This window comes from Batrachochytrium dendrobatidis (genome assembly GCF_000203795.2).
Source record: "Batrachochytrium dendrobatidis JAM81 unplaced genomic scaffold BATDEscaffold_3, whole genome shotgun sequence".
Classification (NCBI taxonomy): domain Eukaryota; kingdom Fungi; phylum Chytridiomycota; class Chytridiomycetes; order Rhizophydiales; genus Batrachochytrium; species Batrachochytrium dendrobatidis.
In genome coordinates, this window is record NW_006281101.1 from 1,664,634 (window position 1) to 1,684,799 (window position 20,166).

Consider the following 20,166-nt stretch of genomic DNA (forward strand, 5'->3'; position numbering starts at 1 on the left):
TTTTCAAGTTGAACTATTGGGCATTTATAAAAAATACAGTATCTGTCTAGATTGGAATGCTGCAGTTGTTGGATCAAACTATGTTTGCTCAACAATATTGCAAAATGAAAAATAAAAATGCTCCGTACAGGGATCGAACCTGTGACCTTTGCGTTATTAGCACAACGCTCTACCGACTAAGCTAACGGAGCATTTCTATTTTTTCAAGCCATGTACAATTAGTTTTTTTGTATGCTGATTGATACTAATTTGAATGTTTGTAGTTTGGAATAGTTGTTTGAGCTTTTTCATAACCAACGACTGCAACTTTTTGTTTGCAGTCTTTCAAGCACTTAAAATTCTGTATATTTAATCATTGCCATTTATTAACAATACAGTGGTATTTGATTATATTGTATCAATCGACCAGTATGCGATCACTGAATACATTAACATGTACATAATCATCATATTGTTTGACGATTTTTAAACAGTATTATTACTATTTTTTGAATGGATTTCATTTATAACCGTACTCTTGTGGAATGAAATACTGAATTAAAACACATGATAAACAGTCATGTTTGATGTCAATCTTACTGGGCAACAACGTGCCTTTTGAACCCATTAGTTGATTGATCGTTGTGCTCACTTTTGTACAAAAACAGTGTGAATGTTCACATCTCTGTTTCAATACATTCCACATCTTTTCAACCTCCAACTCTCCTTTTCTCCAAAATATTGTGTGATCGCATGGAAACAGCTGTTACATTCATGAGATTATTCTCTTGAGCTAGATCGCGAACATATCTGATATTAGAATAGAGTTTCAATAAAAAAATCCATTTCCAACAACAAATATGTAACGATTGTTTATTCCAAGACAATCATTACAAGATCGATACAGAAAAGTATTTCATTTTACGTGAATACGGCTGTAAAATAAACTTGGGTGTTAAACCACAATATGATATCATGCAAGCAAACCATACGAGTGTATTTTGGCAGTGCTACAAGTTTGTTGACCAACTCATGTATGGCGGTACCAACAGAAACTCAACTAATCAAACAGCCATGTATACACATTGTTGTCAGTTACATCGAGTGATCGTCCAAATAGGTCGATTCAAATGGGTTGCATATAACCGACTAATCCAGCATTCATCCATTGTCAAACAACCATAATGCACAATACCACCAAGTGTGCAATCACACACGCACTGATCAGTCATTGCACAGTATGCATCAGTCAATGTCCAACATATGTGTCTGCAACTAAATTGCAGTCCATGACACATCCACACGATCCAACATGTCAAATCATGTATCATGAGTCCAAGATTGATCAAAAACCTGATCATGGTAAACACAGCATGTTGTTGCATATCAGACTCGATATATCAAGTGACAGTTGCACACTTGTTGATGGTGCACAGCGTATCAGTCACAATACATGCACGGTACTGCATTGCAGTCATTGGATGATAACTGGTTGCAATGTGATACCGATCGACATACATCAACATGGTGTGATGTGACCATAATCATGGTGGAATGCGTTGGAGTTGACAATCGATACACCATGCACATGACTGGAACATATATATTCGAGTGTGGTTTGGTTGGTGTCAGGTTGATCATGCAATCACATCGGTGCAACGAGTGAGCAAACTGATGGTGATCTGAACCCATTTCAACAACAAGTATTGACAGTCATGGATTTGCATGCATTCAATGTGTAGCACACCGTTGTTGATTGTTGACTGTGTATGCAGGTCAAGTCATCACCAACCACCAACCAGATCCAGTGCATACATGATCATTACTAGAATGACTGTCAAACATATTCGCATCCGAAAGTTGACCGTGAGTTGGTGGTTTGCAAGTATTATACATAGTAGTATGCTGTTGATGCATCCAATATTTGATTTGGACTAGTAAGTTGTTTCTATCAGATTGATGAATATACAATATTGTGCTAGAAAGTCTTGCATAATATATTCATTATTTGGTATAACCATACATTATACAATCACCAAACTCATCCATTTCAGTCCACATGTTTGGCTCAACTGCTTTGATGGTGTCAATCAAACCATAGTTTTAAATACCAGTTGAAATCATCAACTAAATGCGAATCAAGTAATCAACTCGAGACCGGCTATGAAAGCTAAAAAACCAGTGAAAGAGTCCAAGAACAAGAACAAGACAATAGTGCAATGACCATTATCAACTCGAATGATTTCATGTCGCATCAAACCATTGAAAATGCAGGTCTAAATGCGGTTTTATCCAGATCTGTACCGAGTTTCATTAAACAACCATGACAACTCTGATTGGTATGGTAAATATCCAATATCAACTTTCATTCAAATGTCTAAAACACCAAAAAATACAAAAACCTGACAAGTTTAAAAACACTTGCAATATTCCATCCATGACAAAACCAGTCCAATTTAAAAAATGGTTTGAAACTTGCATATTTCACTCGACCAAATAAAAAGTTTACATGTGTTGATTGAAATAAACTTAAACAATAGTGTATAGGATAGTTATATGCAAGTACTATATTTATTCAAACATAGTCTGGTGGTGCAATCAATGGTGCGTTCAGCAACATTTACAACCCATTTCAATCCATGGTAACACTCCAAGAATTGATTGTTGCTCCTTTCATCTGTGTAGCAACATCTGAATTGAACATGAGATTAACAAAAAACTGTTCCGTCTTGGTTGTCACTGGGAACTTTTTGACGATTGCTTCGGATCCAGAAGTACCGTCTGTAAGTATCCTACCATTTGGACGAAACGTATTCAAAAGCGATTCCACATTGTCATCCGCATCTGTGACATACAGTCCTAAAAAGTCGCTATAAAGTTGTGATTCAAGCGCGACATCAATTTCAATAGTGATGTTGGATCCAACTGGTGCAGTATAGTATGATCGGATCTCAGTGACTATTGCAGGACTGTATTGTACTCCGTCACCAACAACCCATTTACCATTGACCGAGTTCCATCCCTGTGACTTTTTGGTAAATGGCGAGTTGTATATTCCAACCGATTTACTGGTACCATTAAACTCCCATTTGATACCACGTTCAAGCTTAAAATGGTCTTGTTGTTTTGGAATGCGACTGATATGCTTATGTGTTTTGAGAACCTGTTTGCCGTTGTTTTGGCCAATGATACTGACCCGAGTATTACCAAGATCGTTGATCACAGATGCCAGTTTGAACGAGTGTTGACTTTTTATGTTGCTTTTAAAATCGGCAACTGAAAGTGATTTGCCAGTGTCATCAACAACTGACAGTTGATTGATTCCCTTGACTTCTACATCAATGGTTACGTCACTGCTAGTAATGTAGTAATTGATACGTTCAGAAACAAAGTGAAGATTGTTCAGTCCAGTTCTGACACCCAGTGTTTTGAGCTGATCGGCAATACGGTCAAATCGAGAATTTTCAGTGGATCCAGGCAATAGATCCGTCAAACGGGGACGTACAATATATTCGGTTACGGCACCAGTATCTTCAACCAGCTGACCTTGATATTTTCCACCACGTACAATCTGTCGAAATCCAACTGTAAGAACGCTGGCATAGCTTCGACCAGTTGTTTCGTTGATAAGCTCTTGGTAATACGGCATTGGCTTAAAATCGATGGGATTGAACAAAAGAAGTTCTGGATCGAGCGAAAACATGTCGGCACCACCACCTCCAGTCGTTCCATCTTCACCAAAAACATGGCCAGTTTCGGACGACTGAAAAGACGCTGAAAACAGATCGCATGCTGAATAGCATATAGCATCAGTGAATATACCAACAGGTTTGAGATAGGCTTGGCCATACAAGTTTGACTGATTATACGAAGTTCTGTCATGATCAATAGAATACTTGCTACCAGGTGGAGTCTTGTACCATGCTGGATTAGAAGTGTCAAAAAAGTACGTGCCATTAACCAGAGTGTTGTATGCGATAGAACTCATCAAGTATCTCATTGGTGTTGGTTGAAAATCAGGTTTGAAAAGTTGTGGAATGGCATTGGCAAACTCACCACTACCACCTCCACTTGCACGGAGATCAAATATAACAGCATTGGTGTCTTTGAGTACAGTACTGAGAAGTTTGTGGATTTCACGAACGGCCTCCATATCTGCTGGTGCACCAGTTTTAAGGTTTGTTGGCATAAAATCATCCAGTCTAATAATGCCAAGATTCTTGGACTCGGGTTTCCAGATTGCCCAGCTGATAGTCGACACGCCGGCGTTTTGGTAGTCAAAAGTATGGTTTTGTGATGGTTGTCCAAGTAAAATCTGATCAATTTTTTGCTTTCTATGATGGTACTCGGATATCATTGATGGAGTTCTGATTTCTTCCCAAGTCTTCAACCGACGTTTGACTCCGGTATCAGGTGCATCAGCGTCAATTATACTGTTCGTGTCGGCAGGCTGAGGTGTTCCCGGTAGAGTTTTTCCAGAAATTTTGGCATACAATTGACTAGTAATACTCCAGCATGATGAATCAAAAACAACAACCCACGGAGCTTCAATGTCGTACACCTTTCCAGTATCTTTTGATTTGAGCCGATACTTGATTGTATCAGTTTCTGGCAAAAGAGTGTATACACCAGGACGAGACGTCATGTACTTAAGAGCACCATGCTGACCACCATAATCATTGGCACCACCTGATTTATCCTGGTTCAAGGTCCAATAGTCAACAAACGTCATACCATCAACAAGTAGTAATTCGTCGCCAACTTTGATTTGGTCATAGTCCTTTCCAAAAAAAGCACGCAAGCCTTGATTCTTTGTGAATTTTTCAAAAACAACGGTTGGTTTCTTGACCATATCTGCATCGCCCTCGATAAATCTGAAAGAAAGACCAGTCATGGCCACGAAACAAGAATATGGTCCAGATGGATCAAAACGAGTATGATAGTCACGCCCAAGAATAAACGCACTCAAGAGTTCAGTCTGCATCTCAGTATCGGTAAGATTGGATGCATCCAGTTTTGCACGCAGTTTCTTGATGATCGGGAAGGGATCGGCACGCTCACCATAATTCTTGATTTTAGATTCATAGTTGGTCCACAATTTCAAACTATTTTCAACATTGGTCAGCACGACGTTTCGTTGTTCGTCAGTGTATGGCATAAAAACAAATCTGCCAGCGTCACGGTGTTCCTTGATAAAGGCCCATGTAGGCATGGATTCTATAATGTACGTCAATTAGTACAGTTTTGAACGATTGCACAATCCAAACATTGATAAACCCAACATAAAATAGACTGATCAACAGATTTGCATACCAGATTTATTTCCTTGAGCATTGACAACGAACGCAACAGAAGCAATGGCTAGTAGTGAAAATTTCATCGTGGCTGCAGTATACTATTGAACTGTATTTGGCAAGCGTATCAATACTATACAGATTGAGTTGTTGATTTGTAGCAGTCTGATGATGTTTGATAGTGGCTGACAACTCATTTTTATACCTTGATGGTCTTGACTGGCAATACTAATGCTTGATATTCTTGCATCCATATGCTTTGCATTGTTCTTACTAAAATGCTTGATATCGAGCAAGATTAACTGGATCGAGGTATATATTCAGGGTAGATAAAGCAACGAATTTGTAGATTGACCAATTTATCCATTGCCACACATGTCATGTTAATTGTATTTTACTATCCAACACAACATCTAGCTCAAACAGCTGTAAATCCAGTTCAATCAATATGATGATTGATGGTGTATTGACATTTGTGAATTATGCCAGTCCGTATATCAAATATACATAACATATTGGCTTGTCAATAGATAATCACTTGTCGGCTGCAGCATTGCCAATAATTTATGCCCATTTAATTTAGGGTCTAACACGTGGTGATTGCATAAACCCATTTAATGATCATGTCAATTATTACAATTGTCCGGCTTGCATGTTAATGGATTGCTTGTATACCACTATGGCTGTGTATGTTATATGCCAGCTATGTCGAATAATTGAACGTAACAAAATGTGCTGTATTTATCCATACACTATCCAATCATCATAATTTGTTTTTTAGTAAATGGTTGTCAAGTATCTTGCTCAATTCTGCTGCTTGATCTGTATTTTTTGAACTGGTTACTTGGCCAGATATGTCATTTCGGGTTGATGAGTTCCAACCCTATGAGTTCTGTTTGGCCAGGGTTATCATGCAATTGATTTGCTGTTTGTGAGCAATGTGTTTGGATGGCAATAATGGTGTTTAAAACAACCATTGTATAACATGTATTGACTCGAAAGCAAAATGGATCCACAAACTGTCTGGCATGTATTAGGTTTCCTTTGCGCAATATGTTGAACAGTTTGACTCTGATTCCCGGTTGTTTCAAATTGGCAAGTATAAGGCAGCCAATGCTCAGATCATAACTGGACACCAGCATGAATCCAAGTGTCGAATACAGTTTAAAAAGATTCCATTTTAAATGATTATGCAGCATCAAGATCTACACTATGCATGGCTTGATTAGCCACCCTTAAACCTGAATAGCTATTGTATTTTTGATTGCATTACCAATGTCGTGGACACCATATTCTTGAGTCATGTCAACATTCATGAATAATCATATATGCTGTATAACACTGGATTACTATCGACTGAAACAACTTTTATACTCTGTTGTTGTACACGTTGGTTATTGATATATTGCACATGTTGATCTACCAAGTGATTAGTTCAATCCAGTATACTGACGACAAATGGGATCCAATACAAGATAGTGAGTATTGACAAATGTAATATTTGACAGTATAACCGAGCCTTTGTGCTTGGACGAGACAAACCACAATATAATCAATAATAATACCAACCAAGATTGACAGATTAGACTGGTGTATAAAACAGTGTTGGCTGGATTGAATTGTTGGTTTATTTGTTGATTTACAGTTGTTTTTTGAATGAATTTATTTAAAATAAACTCGGGTATTGAGATATGAAATGATCTCATGTGAACAGGCTGTAATCGTACAAGCATATGCTGGTGGTGTTACAAGTTTATTGGTCAACTGTTGTATGGCAATCCCAGTGATGGTGTCAAAACAGTGTCTGTTACCAATGGTACGCTACCAGCACAAAGTCGATTGATCGAACAGTCAGTATTCTATGTACTTTCCAACTCTCTTTGGCTATAAACCAACTCTATTGTCTTTGCTTAATAAACAACATAATCTAACATTGGTTCATTCCTTTATCTTTTACTTGCTGTGATTTACTTTTCGACTATGAACCACATTGATATGTCATCATTTGTCTGCGAGGTACAATTTTGATACTAGTACTATATAGTAGCATATCTACCACACCAAGTTTGGCACATGCAAAGCAAACTGGTTGGCAAGACAATGACTTTGTATAACTATAAAATCATGAATGGCGAATATGCAATTCAATCTGATGCAACTTTACTTGTCGAAGCTCGAGTGATGTCCTATATGACCAATAGGATCACATCAGGACATACTCATTCAACCCTAACCCTGACCATGTTATTTTCAGCAATCCCTGTGATCTGATGTGGTTTAGTAGCAAGCAGCCAATCTTGAGTTTAGGGATTATAATCCCTTGACAATATCACACCAAAATCAATCAGTTTATCCCAGATGCTCTGGTTGTCGAATGTCAATGTTTCAAGACACAAAAAGCATATGTTGACTAAGAATGGTATACTAGTCAGGTCTTGGAGTTGGCCGTTAGTGTACAGGATTCAGTGAATGGTAGCCGCCCTTTGGTCAAATACAAGTCTGTGTAGACTCGATTACTAAACTTGGGATAAATAGATGGGACGACACAGTCCGGTTCAATTGTGAGGCGTGTTGTAACCTTTCATATAGTTTGTGACAACCACAAAACTTTCGTGTAATTACCAAAGTAGTATATCCATATGGATAGTGCTTTGACAACAAACTCCACTGTTACTCCTTGTCGAGTATAAAACATGCAAGCAGTCCCACTTTGAAAAATATACAGACACTGAAATCGATATACTAGAGCCGATTAACACATTTCAAACAATACAGCATAATGAAACTTGTTCAATGGAGTATTCTTCTTGGTGTTTCTAGCATGGCTCTTGCAGCCACTCCTGCTATTAATTTAGAACATGAATCTCACTTGCAGCGTCGTGCACTAGAATTATCAGAACAAGATGTGCACATGTTTGCTCGCTCGCCTATACCAGTAATCCCAACAGCACAAGGAATAGCGGATGGAGGAACTTTGTCGGGAATACAGCAAAACCCAACAAACGCTGTGCCTGGAAATTCAGGTCAATCAATTTGGACTCCGGAGTTGAAAGCACGAATAAACGGTCTGGCAAATATAGGAGGCAAAGCAAAAGAATCCATAGCCCAGGCTGAACGAAATATGGGTAGTTCGGGTCAACCACTTTTGAATTCACAACAAAAAGCAAGTTTAGAAAAAATATCACAGGATGGGCAGAGACTAAAACGGATCATAGACCACGTTGATAAAACGGGAGTCCATTTAGGACAACCTTTAGGCAGTTTGGGATTTTCAGATCTGAGTCCAAAGACACGAGCAAATCTAATAAACTTGGAAGGAGCGAAAAGGCGACTAGAAGAAAATGTGAACAGAGTCATTCAGAAGGTGCCCAAATCAAAGCAACAACCAGGTGGTTCAAAATTGCCAGAGCGTATAAGCCCACAAATGAAAGAAAGAATAACAAGCTTGGAGCAACAGATGAAAGGACGTAGTGAACCAGGAGATGGTGTGGTCAAAACTAAACAAGATAAACACAAGCCGTCGCAACAATCAGGTGGTTCAAAATTGTCAGAGCGTATAAGCCCACAAATGAAAGAAAGAATAACAAGCTTGGAGCAACAGATGAAAGGACGTAGTGAACCAGGAGATGGTGTGGTCAAAACTAAACAAGATAAACACAAGCCGTCGCAACAATCAGGTGGTTCAAAATTGTCAGAGCGTATAAGCCCACAAATAAAAGAAAGAATAACAAGCTTGGAGCGACAGATGAAAGGACGTAGTGAACCAGGAGGCAGTTCGAAATTGCCAAAAAGTGAAAAAAAAGCTTTACGCATGGAACAAAAGAAAGTTGCCAGAGCTCAGGTCATAGCACAAAAGAAAGTGCAACTTTCTACAACTTTTGGAAAAATGATGGGAAAGTAACAGATTCTAAACTCAAATGACGATCTTTCAATCTAATAATAATAAAATTAGACTATTAGATTCGAACAAGAGTGTTGTATCTGTGTTTGAATAGTGATGTTTAACTGCCATGAATCAATCTCGATCATTTGTAAAAATCAGCTTGTTTTTAATAAACTGTAAACCAACTTGCACTACACGAATGATAATGTCGTGCCTGAAAGTGTAGACTGACTTCCAGATGACAGTATACTATTAGTCCATTAACACTAACCAAATAATCATTACCAATACCAATACAAACTGTTTACATTTTTACAATATACTTTCATTTAATAAATTGTAAAGCCATTACCAAACTTGAGCATTTAGTCTTGGTCACAGCTTTTTCCAACATAGATGCAGCAAATGTCCATGCGAGTGCATCCAGAAGTAGGTTTAGGACCACGAGTAGTGGTCAAAGGTGGAGGTGAACCGCTACCACATTCTGCTGGAACAGAGAAATCGTTTGTGTAATCTGCTGCATTTACTCCCAGACCACGTTTGGCGAATCCCTTCCAAATCTCGCACTTGTTGGCCCCATTATAATAGGCTGCATCGGACGCAATAATGGCATCACGAGCATTGACCAAGCTAGGACTGCATGGCTGATGCATCAATCCACCCATCACATTCTGCATAGCAACAATGTTGCCAGCCTTGCCCTTGGCATCGTAGAGATTGGTAGAAAATCCACTCTTGGTGACCAAGTTCCAGTAAACTTCCCAAAGCATGGCTGCCCACACTTTGCCAGCCTCGTGCAGCTCTGTGCGGGTTTTAAGGTCGCCATATGTCAAAGGGTTGATTTTCATGTCCGTAGTGTAAGGATGCGAGCGAATACCTTTGAGTTTATTAATAACATACGCTCCAAGGATAACTGGCGTATCGGCTTTGTCGGATTCTTTGGCTGTCACGATCATGGCAAATATGTCGGACCAACCTTTGCTCATACCTCTAGTTTCATGGCCCGACATGCACAAAGGCGCCAAAGATCCACCTGTCAAACGAGTCGAAACACCATGACCATATTCTTGCAATTGAATCAATTGAATGAATTGAATCAATCATGTCAATCATGACAGTGATTGTTGATTATATTGACTGATTGTGTACAATTGATTGATAAAAGTGATATGGATGCATCATTTGGTGTTGTTGAATCAGATCATTGCTTGATTCTGTCAATGTGATCAAATGGATTACTACAAAACTGTACATGCTCAAGTTGAATCAAGTATTGAATCGAGTATTGGATTGATATTTATGCACAACCACAATTGTAACCACAATTGCAATCAGCACTGTCTGAATATTAGACATTTGAACATCACATATCGAGTTGTGGATAAATGCGAGTTGGCATATTGGACTGTTTTTGTAGTTTATTAATGATTTGATTCACGACTGTTTGAATTCAAGGCTCAATATGGATTACAACTGGATTGTCGTTGTTTCCATTTAGGATGACAAATCTGTCAATGTGTTGATTGATTGCTAGTCCATTGACCAAATAGTAATCAATTCCACCAGCAATAGTGTCCGTCACATTCGAGTTGTTGGAAAATACTTTTGATAGTTTTGGTTAGATTGAACAGTCTGGTTTAGTCAAGTAAACCAATATCTCCATAAACATGTGCTGTAAAGTTGTTTCATTTGGAAAACCGCATGACGAAACAGATTCCAATACATTGGTCGATATTGATGAGACAACATTGCGTACGAGTTTTTGAACAGACAAATGTTGTGATGGAAAGCAGTTTGTGAATGTCCATTTGAATAGTATTTTTTGACCAACAGCAAAGTAAAAGCAAGTTCAAGGTCGGACGACTCCATCAATATTCCAGCCTTTTGAGTGATGAATAAGATTCCATATTTTGCTGGTTTTCCAAGTTGTCCAATCGATGATTTTTGTCAGGCATTTCTTGAGTAACAGTTTAAAACCATTTCCAACAGATCTGAATGGTCGCTTCCAAAACAACGAGTCATACCCAACATGGAATTGTTTGATAGACAGTATTGTAGTAGATCTGCTCGAGTGGGTTCAATGTTGTTTAGACATTGTGTTTTTAGATCATCAATCGACACACACAGCGCACCAACAAGACCATCACATTCCGTTACAAGAACATGTTTCAAGGTCTCATTGTTCATGTTGTTTGGCAACCCAATAACGAGTAAATCCAGAAATTCATAGAATTCATGGAATTCACAGAGTTTGGCTGGAATAAGTGGAAAATCACTTTTCAAGACCTGAAAGACTACCGAGTTCAACAGGACTTGAAATTCCTCCAACAAAAAGATGGTTTGATGCAATGATAAATCGCATGCTTAATGGCAACCAACTCAGCGATGCTTTGATTAAAAGTCTCCATAAACTTGTGTCTTGTAATTACTGTTGAGCATCATCAAGAAACAACAGTTTTACTTTTTCCAATTCTATCCGTTGTTGTTTGGAACAATCAATGCATTTCCAACAAAAGTGTCGTGCAATCTTGTCCAAGAAACAAATCCAAATGACATTTGTTTGAGACTATGTTGATACATATTAATGGATATAGGTTTTGCAGAATCAGATGAACAAGTCAATATGACAAACCGATACTCAAACCAAGTATACGAGTTTGTCAAGTTGATCAGGTCTTTTGAGATGATTTGTAGAAACATTGATACCATTGATCTGGATAGTTTTCTTGAAATAATTGTATGAACCAGTGATTGTTGGGTTTGAGCCAACATCATTCTTGGATTTGATGATGAGTGGACTGGATCCAACAGTCCCATTTGTTACAAGTGCAGCAAGCGAGTCCCATGCGTTGTAGTTGGTCTCCACCCCATCCATCACATAGTGGAGTGATGAGTTCCGAGTCAGTGTTACCGAGAAGCGACCCTGGTCTTGCTTGAAAGGCTGCAATTAGTGTTGAAACATCGTCAAGTGGTCCTTTGCTATCCAATTCTCCATCAAAGTGGGTTTCTATTTCCATTGGTTGGTTGTTGAGGTATTGAATGTAAAGTGTTTTCCATTTAGTTTGTAAAAGAGACAAAATTGGACTTTAAATCCAAAATTTAATGGCGTGTGAAGAATGAGACAAATTCACACTTTGAATTAAGCAATTTTGTGTGAAATTACAATCAAATTAAACATTTGTCATGTGTTTATTTGTATTGTTCAATCGAGTGTCAACTCAACTCAATTGATTACGTTATTCATATAATGACTCGAGTCTTTTATTCAACATTTTAATATTTAATTATTGTTAATCAGTCAATTGTTGGATTAGTAAATACGCTACAAAACATTCATTTATATGCTGAATCTGACAAGTGGATAATGATTGTTCCAATCAACACATGGATTGAACTGACTGCAATATTATCATTGATTGCAGTCACTGTTGACCAATACATTGTAATACATTGACAGTCTCGACATCAACATTGTCATTCATGTCAAGTTGTGTGTAGTTGCTAATATTACACCACAACAATAATGTGCCAACTTTCAAGTCCTGTGATACACCGTTTCAACTATAACCGGATCGAGGTTGATCACTTGTCAATACACGGACCAGTTGTATAATCGTACAACTGTTGGTTAACCAATGTTTGACTGTCAATATTTGAATCATGAATATTGTCCAACATTTCATGACACCATCTGATACATTCAATACATCACACATGAATACACTGCATATACAAACGGTAGTAATGACCGATCCAAACCAACAGTGACAGAGTTACACATCAACATATACTCGATCATCAGTCGAGTCTGCATATATCAACTAGTTGCAACACGTCATAATCAATGTGGATTGTATTGTCCACCAATCGATCATGACAGCTAATCCATACCAATCATGTAGTCAATACAATCACCAACATATCGATGATTGTTGACTTGCGGTTGCAACTCGTCAATTGTATCCAATGTTACAGGTGATGCACATCTGATTACTGCAAATCAACAACCTGTCAAGCATATCATAGTGTGCATTGCCAACAGACCATGCAATTACAAATCAATGTATACGTGATCAACATTTGATATTTGATGGTGATGAGCCAACCATGATTGATTGTATCATACAACTAATACAGTTGCATTGTCTGGTATTGATGATCGACTCAGTCATGTCAAACAGTAACTAATGTGTGTATATCGAGTTTGTGTTGCATGAACACATCAAGGTGTTTGATAACGAGTCCAACGTGATGATACAAACCCAATATTATATGAATATCCAAGTTGATGAATCAAGTCAAGGTTTGCAAAGTGTCAATGTCAGGCCAATCAAACGAACCAGTCAACCATTATATTGTGACTAGTGATGGCACGGTTTGAATGTCAACAAGTTAGACAGTCGACAATATGGGTGATTGTGATTTGGTCAAACTGCAGCACTTGCATATCACCGAGTTGGTTTGATGTGTGTGATGTGTGTGGTGTAAGCAGTATGCATAAACTCGTTGATATCATGCACTATAACCAATATACACTACACATATACAGTGGTAAACATCAACGTGTGGTGTCTCCAGTGATCGTATACTGGTCGATTGGTGCAATATGATCATGTCACATACTATTGTATTGGTGACAATGTGATGTTGAACAGGCGAGATCCAGAGTGTTTGCAACATAACTGGTGTGGATGAACAATATTGCTTGTGTACCATCATGTGGTGATATTATCTGGAATATGTTATGTAGCGACATCATAGTGCGACAATATACTCTGGTCACTAACCCTGATATCAGGGTTTAAATCAAGCAATGGGCAATTGTATAAAGGGGATCCCTTTAAAGTTATGTTGACATTTATAGCAGTAAATCAATGCTAACCCCGACAACACAAATCCCTTAGGACGGTCATTCAAGGAATATGCTTTTAATATTATCAATCTAATAATGTATACAAATATGTCACCAAACCGACGTATTGAGCAACAATCATTACAACTTGCCTAACCAAACCAATACAATGAAACTATCAATTGCCGTACTGTCATCAATCCTTGCTATCTGTTCGGTTACGATTGCCAATCCAGTTGATCCCAGTTCGACCATGAGTGCTGCAGCCAGCACTCCGACAGCCTCTTCAAGCGGAGCTTCAGCTGATGGATCTGACTCTCCAGAATCTCTTAGCTTATATAAATTTAAGAAATATTGCGGTCAACTCGATGCTACTGAAGTGTCGTTGATCGAAAAAATTGCAAAAGCTCGGCTTAAATCCACAAAAGTGTTTAGACTACTTGAAAGTCAATATTTTGGGGCTGCTATTCAAGAAGGATTGTTTGTTAGAGAGAAGGAAAAGCTCAATAGTATGAGTCAAGTTCCGAGTCGGAAATTGAGTTCTGCTAAAGCCAAGCATGTGGAGTCTCGTCAAACTTGTGACAGAGCCAGTTGTAATGCATATGATTACGCTTCGAAACTTTTGCATAAGAAGAAAAAAATTAAAAAATTAACAAAAAAACTTACAAGCCATTCTTCGTTTGGAATACGACCGAGTGATGATTATACTCCACCAAAATCACTTTACGGATATCAGGATTGCTTCAAGTATTTCTACGATCGCTTATCACAATGATTGCCATAATCTGAACATGATGCAACTTTCCAAGATTCTGGTGTTCAACAACAACCTTCTCAATCATAGACTCGTCACATTGTTGCAACTCAAAATGGGCCATCATCCAGCATATGCTGTAATGCAGCGTATATTGCATGTTGGTTTACTTGTCATTTGTCATATACTCGATGTCGTTCATTCAATAAACATCGTGTATTGCCAAACCATAGTGTATTATATTTATGGTTTGATCATATTGCACCAATCAGCTACTATGCATTGTATTGATCACTGCAGTGTCATTGCTGAATCCATGCGATTGTGTATATTTGTCATTTGGGGTTACCAGTCAACCCATTCCATTTGACACCAATTCATTGGTATCACTGGACTATTTGATCCAAATGATACGAATGATCCGGTTGGTTTTGATAATTTGACAGTATCCACAAACCCATGTTTAATATTCGCACATATTCGCGCATATTCCATTGACATATTACAGACTGACATTGAACGTCACATCACATTGTTTTTATTAATGAATATAGGTTTTTATTGTAAAAGTAAAACAAACTGAAAGATACGAGTCTTTCAATATGTATAATGTAATGTAATTTGCTGCTATGCAAAAGATTGGTCAAAAGAGAGCTTGGACGATAATCAGGAAGTTGTCAAATGAGTTGAATCAACAAAATAGATATGAGATTAATAAATAGTTTCAGAGTTATTTGAAAGGTTATTTTATTTGATCTTGGATAAATTAGGGAGTGTGCAATGCAAGTACTAGTGCTTGCTTGTTAATGATTAAAGCTTAGAGATATCCTGCTTGGATATTACAACAGATACACACTAATCATTTGAACTGTACGTAAACGGTCAATGTCTGATTGCTTTAACATCAGAAAGTTTAAATTTATTCAAAATCAAATTTATTGGCACATCATCAATCTGAATCTGAATTCGGTTCTTGAAATTCTAAACCATGCCTTTCCGTAAACTTTTTCAATTCCTTTCTGACACCGTATACTTTATTCCTTACCGCTACATACTCTTGTTTCAGTTTCTTTTCAACCTTTGGCTTATACTTTAATCCATGTATCTCTTTGCCCATTGATAACGCCGACCATTTCCTGTATCCAAGAGCTTTATATTTATGATATTCTTGGCGTTTTTTGTTTCGTATTTCTTTAGACAACTCGAGTCTTTTTCTCATGCGATCAAAGGTTCTCTGATATTTTTCGTTCAATATAATCATTCGACTTGAACTAGTACTGGCAGAATCAGCTTCGTTCATTGGTTGTTGCTGGTCTTGGTTGGAAGTGATTGAGCTGGCTGCATTAATTATTTCTTGCCAGTCCTGGTCAGAAAGGCTTAAATCAATTGCATCAATTATACTTTGCCAGTCTTGGACAGGAATCTCTGGATTAGGTTCATTGGTTGGATCAGACACTTGACTGGAAGTGACTGATGCTTGGGGTGAACCATTGTTATCAGTCGGTATCAATATTGCATTAACGGTTGCTGCCGCACTCAGTACAAACAAAATATCAACCAATTTCATCAGATTGGTCAATGGGTTTAAACTATTAATACAAAAGTAGAGTGTTGAAACTGGTTGATTATAAAACTGAGCGTAATCGATTGTATTTATATGTTTTATATAGCAAACCAACCCTAACCCTTTTAGGTTAACCAATTATACAGGGCTACTTGATTGCTTGTAGTGAGCCAATATCAAACTAGACAATATGCTGCTCCCTGATCATAATATCATATTGATTAATTTGATGATCGTGTCGATTAAATTATGCTTTTACGACCCTTTGATCAGGTATATTGAAAATCACCCTTCATGAGTGTTGTGCAGCCACAAACGCTTTGTTTTACTGCCGTATTCATTCTGCAGTGACTGTGTTCTGCATTGCAATATACAATGGTTACATATTCGGTTGGTTGATACTACGCATTGACTGAATTGTATATTTGATATACAACAACCATCATATGACACACAATCAGACTATAGTGTTGAATCTACACTTTGTGCACTCTTAGTAATCATACATTGTACGATCACCAAGTTTGAACCCACATTCATGTACTGTGTTGGACTGTCAATGTTGTCAATACAACTCTGCACACACATTTGTTGTATTCTGAATCACGGATACGATCTCAATATAGTTCAACAACAATCATGACACATGTCAGTAATGCAACTGTTTATCACACACCAACACTGTTATTTAGTGGTCCATTTACATGGATACGACTGCAAGTTGTCGTTACATCACGTATTCTGGACATGGTTTTGATATTGCACATCCAGTTCCATCACATTGTTGCTGACCCATCATTGTAACGCTGTGTATCAAACACTGGCATATACTCATAACCACAACCAGTAAAATGACACTCGAGTTGTTTACTGTGATCAGTATATGCGGCCCAGCGTGACTACACATACTGGATCCAGTCTGTTGGTTGTTTCAGTTGATCTTGATTCACTTTTGATGTTTTGTCCGAGATTGACAATACAAATGTGTCGAACTGAATCCAAACTACACGACTCGACTGTTTGTGTCAATTGGGTCGTGATCGAGCTATGCGATCATGATGTGTATTCAATTCATACCATGTATTACCAATGCAATAGTATGCGTGATCATTGTGCACCAAACAACTACAATACACACTGGACTGATCCAATACATGCACGGCTTGAACACATCACACAATCAAACATGGACACGCCACATTAAAAATACATATAATATCAGTTTGTCACTAATGAATTGTATTCAGTCGAGTTTATTGAGAGTTATTGTGACTCTTGACAGTGTGGTGGTGTTTTCAGGTACAACTACTTGATCAGTTGTAGTTGATGATTGCTAACACCAAGAGTCCTGGCGTACATCATACCAACTATAAAATAATCATGGTCATCATCCATGCAACAAATAACCAATTTTATTGATATATCTACTTAGTCCTCAAATTTCTCGTAATTAGGCTTTGACCGCCTACTACCACGACGAATACTATCACGGAGAGTACTACCAAGTTGCGACAATCTCCTAAGAGTAGATCTGCCATCTGAACTTGAAGTACTTGGTTGTTCAGGCAATCTAACACTATGCATCAAATTCAATATCAATATATCAATCAACACACCCACACATCAATATCAAACAACTTACTGTGTTAATGGCCAGAGCACCTGATCATTGTTTGAAATAATAGGATATCCATCGGCCATGACTTCACATCCACATCCAGGACCAAGTCCAATGCGTTTATTTTGTCGATCAAATACCAATCTAAGTCGGTTCATAAATGGTATACCAAGAGCTGCATTGTCATTTGAACCAGCTTTTACAGCAAATCTAACTATAATCCAACATGTATATTAATCAGGTTAATCAAACAACACATACTGCATACAATTGTCAGATATTTACCATGTTTAGAATCAACTCTCTGTATATAATCTTTGGGACCCAATTTGATTGTTACAACGGAGTTGCGATTGGCATCAGTCACGGGGTTTTCAGCAAACATTACAATTGTAAGCGACGGCAGCTTGTTCCACTTGATATTGTAGTTGGATTTGAACATTAGACAGTTTTCCCAAAATATTTTTTTAATTTCTGTTTCGCTGAGCTTGTGCTTGTGTTCGGATTTAGTTTTTTTGACAAGGATCGCACCACTATCAAGAATAGCAGCAACCAGCGTTTCCACGACTACTCTAGGAAAATACATATATACAAAGCATGTTTGTAAATATGAATAGAAAATACGTCCATGTTCGATTATTGTTTTTTGGAATTCCTTGGGTAGATCCACTTTTTCGCCATTGACTAGTATATCTTTGATGTTGACACTATGTTGTTCGTTTGATGGTGAGTCTACCCATGCAACACTTGTTCCATCCGTTCCACATTTTGCAGTTACTTCCATATTTCCTATATTGATGGAACTTTTTGAAAGCATTTTATACGGACATAGTTCAAGGCCAACCTCGTTATTAGTAATGACACCACCATTGTACAAAGCATCTATCGCAGGGACTGATGTGTGATGTTTTGACAACGAGGAGTAGCCAATTCCAAATACTCCTTGATCGGGGTTTCCACCAATACCAACCAGACCTGGCGACTTTTTTTCAACCAAGATTGCTGGTAAATTGATGCCAGTTATCCTAGTACCCGAAATCTTCACAACGGCTGTGGAACTGATTCCATTATACTCTTTGCCTCTGTACTTTATAGTAACGGGCTTCCCACTTGAAATACTTTGTATAGCCAAACCTATATCGTTGCTTGAACTGGAAAGTGGTACGACTATATCGGAAACTGATGAATCAACTCGTAAATCCAACTATTTTAAACGAGTGAGATTGATTAAACGTGGTGCAAATTGATATTAAATTACAATGCATGGCATGATACATACATTGACTCCATCAACATTGGATCTCATTGTGTAGCATTTTATGATACTACCACCCAACACAACGGGTGATCGTTTTGATAGCCTATTATTTGATTGACTGGTAATTTCAAAAGGTGATTCTAATGCAAGTCGAACTGCAGCAACCGCCTGTAGCGCAAGTATAATGCATTCTAGAGTAATCAACATTGTATCAAGTAGTGTGATGAAAATGGGTTGAATCTGGTACATGACTGCCGTTTTATAACGACGGCAGCTTCAAGGGTGACAACCAGCACTTTTCAAATGTACATTTAGAAAACACAAGTACACCATGCAGGATGAACAAGCTCAGAAACACCCTGTAGGGTGGATTAATATATAAGCATTGCTTTTAGTGTATAATCAACTTGACTAGTATGCTGTGTTGATATTCCCAATTGTGGTCATGTATTCAGTAATCAGGTAGTGTCAGATTATCACCCTGATTATGGATAATTATCATCACATATACAATCCATCACTACAACATATACTGTCACTGTGTACCAAATATTTGACTGATTGTTCAATTGGTCATGTTTTGGATCACTCGGACACAACAGCATCCAACAGCCTGTTGTTGCAGTATTTCAAAACCATGACTTTTCCGTTGGTATGACTGCACGATCATTTTAGGTCAATGTAGACTGTATACATCAAACACTGCTGATTGTGTCACAACATGATCAACATCAAACTCGGCAATCTGTCGTTGATACACCGAATGAGTGACGTTGTACTATAATCAAATTGGAGATTGGCAGGTCGTTCAACAAACTGGCCGTGTCAACAGGTCAGATTGTCATCGTATACATGAACCACAATGTATGATCATGTCATTCAAATCAGCACACAATCTACTGATATATGCAAAACAACACCACCAATACAAATCAAATCAAACCCAATCACAAACGTGGTGTTG

General features: G+C 37.9%; 6 protein-coding genes across 6 annotated transcripts; 2 read left to right on the forward strand and 4 right to left on the reverse strand.

The window, feature by feature from the left end:
* Positions 1 to 2,611: 2,611 nt before the first annotated feature.
* BATDEDRAFT_23754 (uncharacterized protein) lies at positions 2,612 to 5,359 on the reverse strand (the record flags this gene model as incomplete). The annotated part of the gene is made up of 2 exons (XM_006677298.1): positions 2,612 to 5,196; positions 5,293 to 5,359. The coding sequence occupies 2 exons, from the start codon at positions 5,357 to 5,359 to the stop codon at positions 2,612 to 2,614; spliced, it is 2,652 nt and encodes an 883-aa protein (XP_006677361.1).
* A 2,693-nt stretch (positions 5,360 to 8,052) lies between these two features.
* BATDEDRAFT_23755 (uncharacterized protein) lies at positions 8,053 to 9,174 on the forward strand (the record flags this gene model as incomplete). Its single annotated transcript, XM_006677299.1, has 1 exon — positions 8,053 to 9,174. One exon carries the CDS (start codon positions 8,053 to 8,055, stop codon positions 9,172 to 9,174), a length of 1,122 nt encoding a protein of 373 aa, XP_006677362.1.
* A 347-nt stretch (positions 9,175 to 9,521) lies between these two features.
* BATDEDRAFT_87065 (uncharacterized protein) lies at positions 9,522 to 10,112 on the reverse strand (the record flags this gene model as incomplete). The annotated part of the gene is made up of 1 exon (XM_006677630.1): positions 9,522 to 10,112. One exon carries the CDS (start codon positions 10,110 to 10,112, stop codon positions 9,522 to 9,524), a length of 591 nt encoding a protein of 196 aa, XP_006677693.1.
* A 4,065-nt stretch (positions 10,113 to 14,177) lies between these two features.
* BATDEDRAFT_87325 (uncharacterized protein) lies at positions 14,178 to 14,783 on the forward strand (the record flags this gene model as incomplete). Its single annotated transcript, XM_006677529.1, has 1 exon — positions 14,178 to 14,783. One exon carries the CDS (start codon positions 14,178 to 14,180, stop codon positions 14,781 to 14,783), a length of 606 nt encoding a protein of 201 aa, XP_006677592.1.
* A 928-nt stretch (positions 14,784 to 15,711) lies between these two features.
* BATDEDRAFT_23758 (uncharacterized protein) lies at positions 15,712 to 16,062 on the reverse strand (the record flags this gene model as incomplete). The annotated part of the gene is made up of 1 exon (XM_006677300.1): positions 15,712 to 16,062. The coding sequence occupies one exon, from the start codon at positions 16,060 to 16,062 to the stop codon at positions 15,712 to 15,714; it is 351 nt and encodes a 116-aa protein (XP_006677363.1).
* A 1,692-nt stretch (positions 16,063 to 17,754) lies between these two features.
* Positions 17,755 to 19,409, reverse strand: BATDEDRAFT_23759 (uncharacterized protein; the record flags this gene model as incomplete). Its single annotated transcript, XM_006677301.1, has 4 exons — positions 17,755 to 17,902; positions 17,969 to 18,158; positions 18,206 to 19,148; positions 19,224 to 19,409. The coding sequence occupies 4 exons, from the start codon at positions 19,407 to 19,409 to the stop codon at positions 17,755 to 17,757; spliced, it is 1,467 nt and encodes a 488-aa protein (XP_006677364.1).
* Between the last annotated feature and the right edge of the window lie 757 nt (positions 19,410 to 20,166).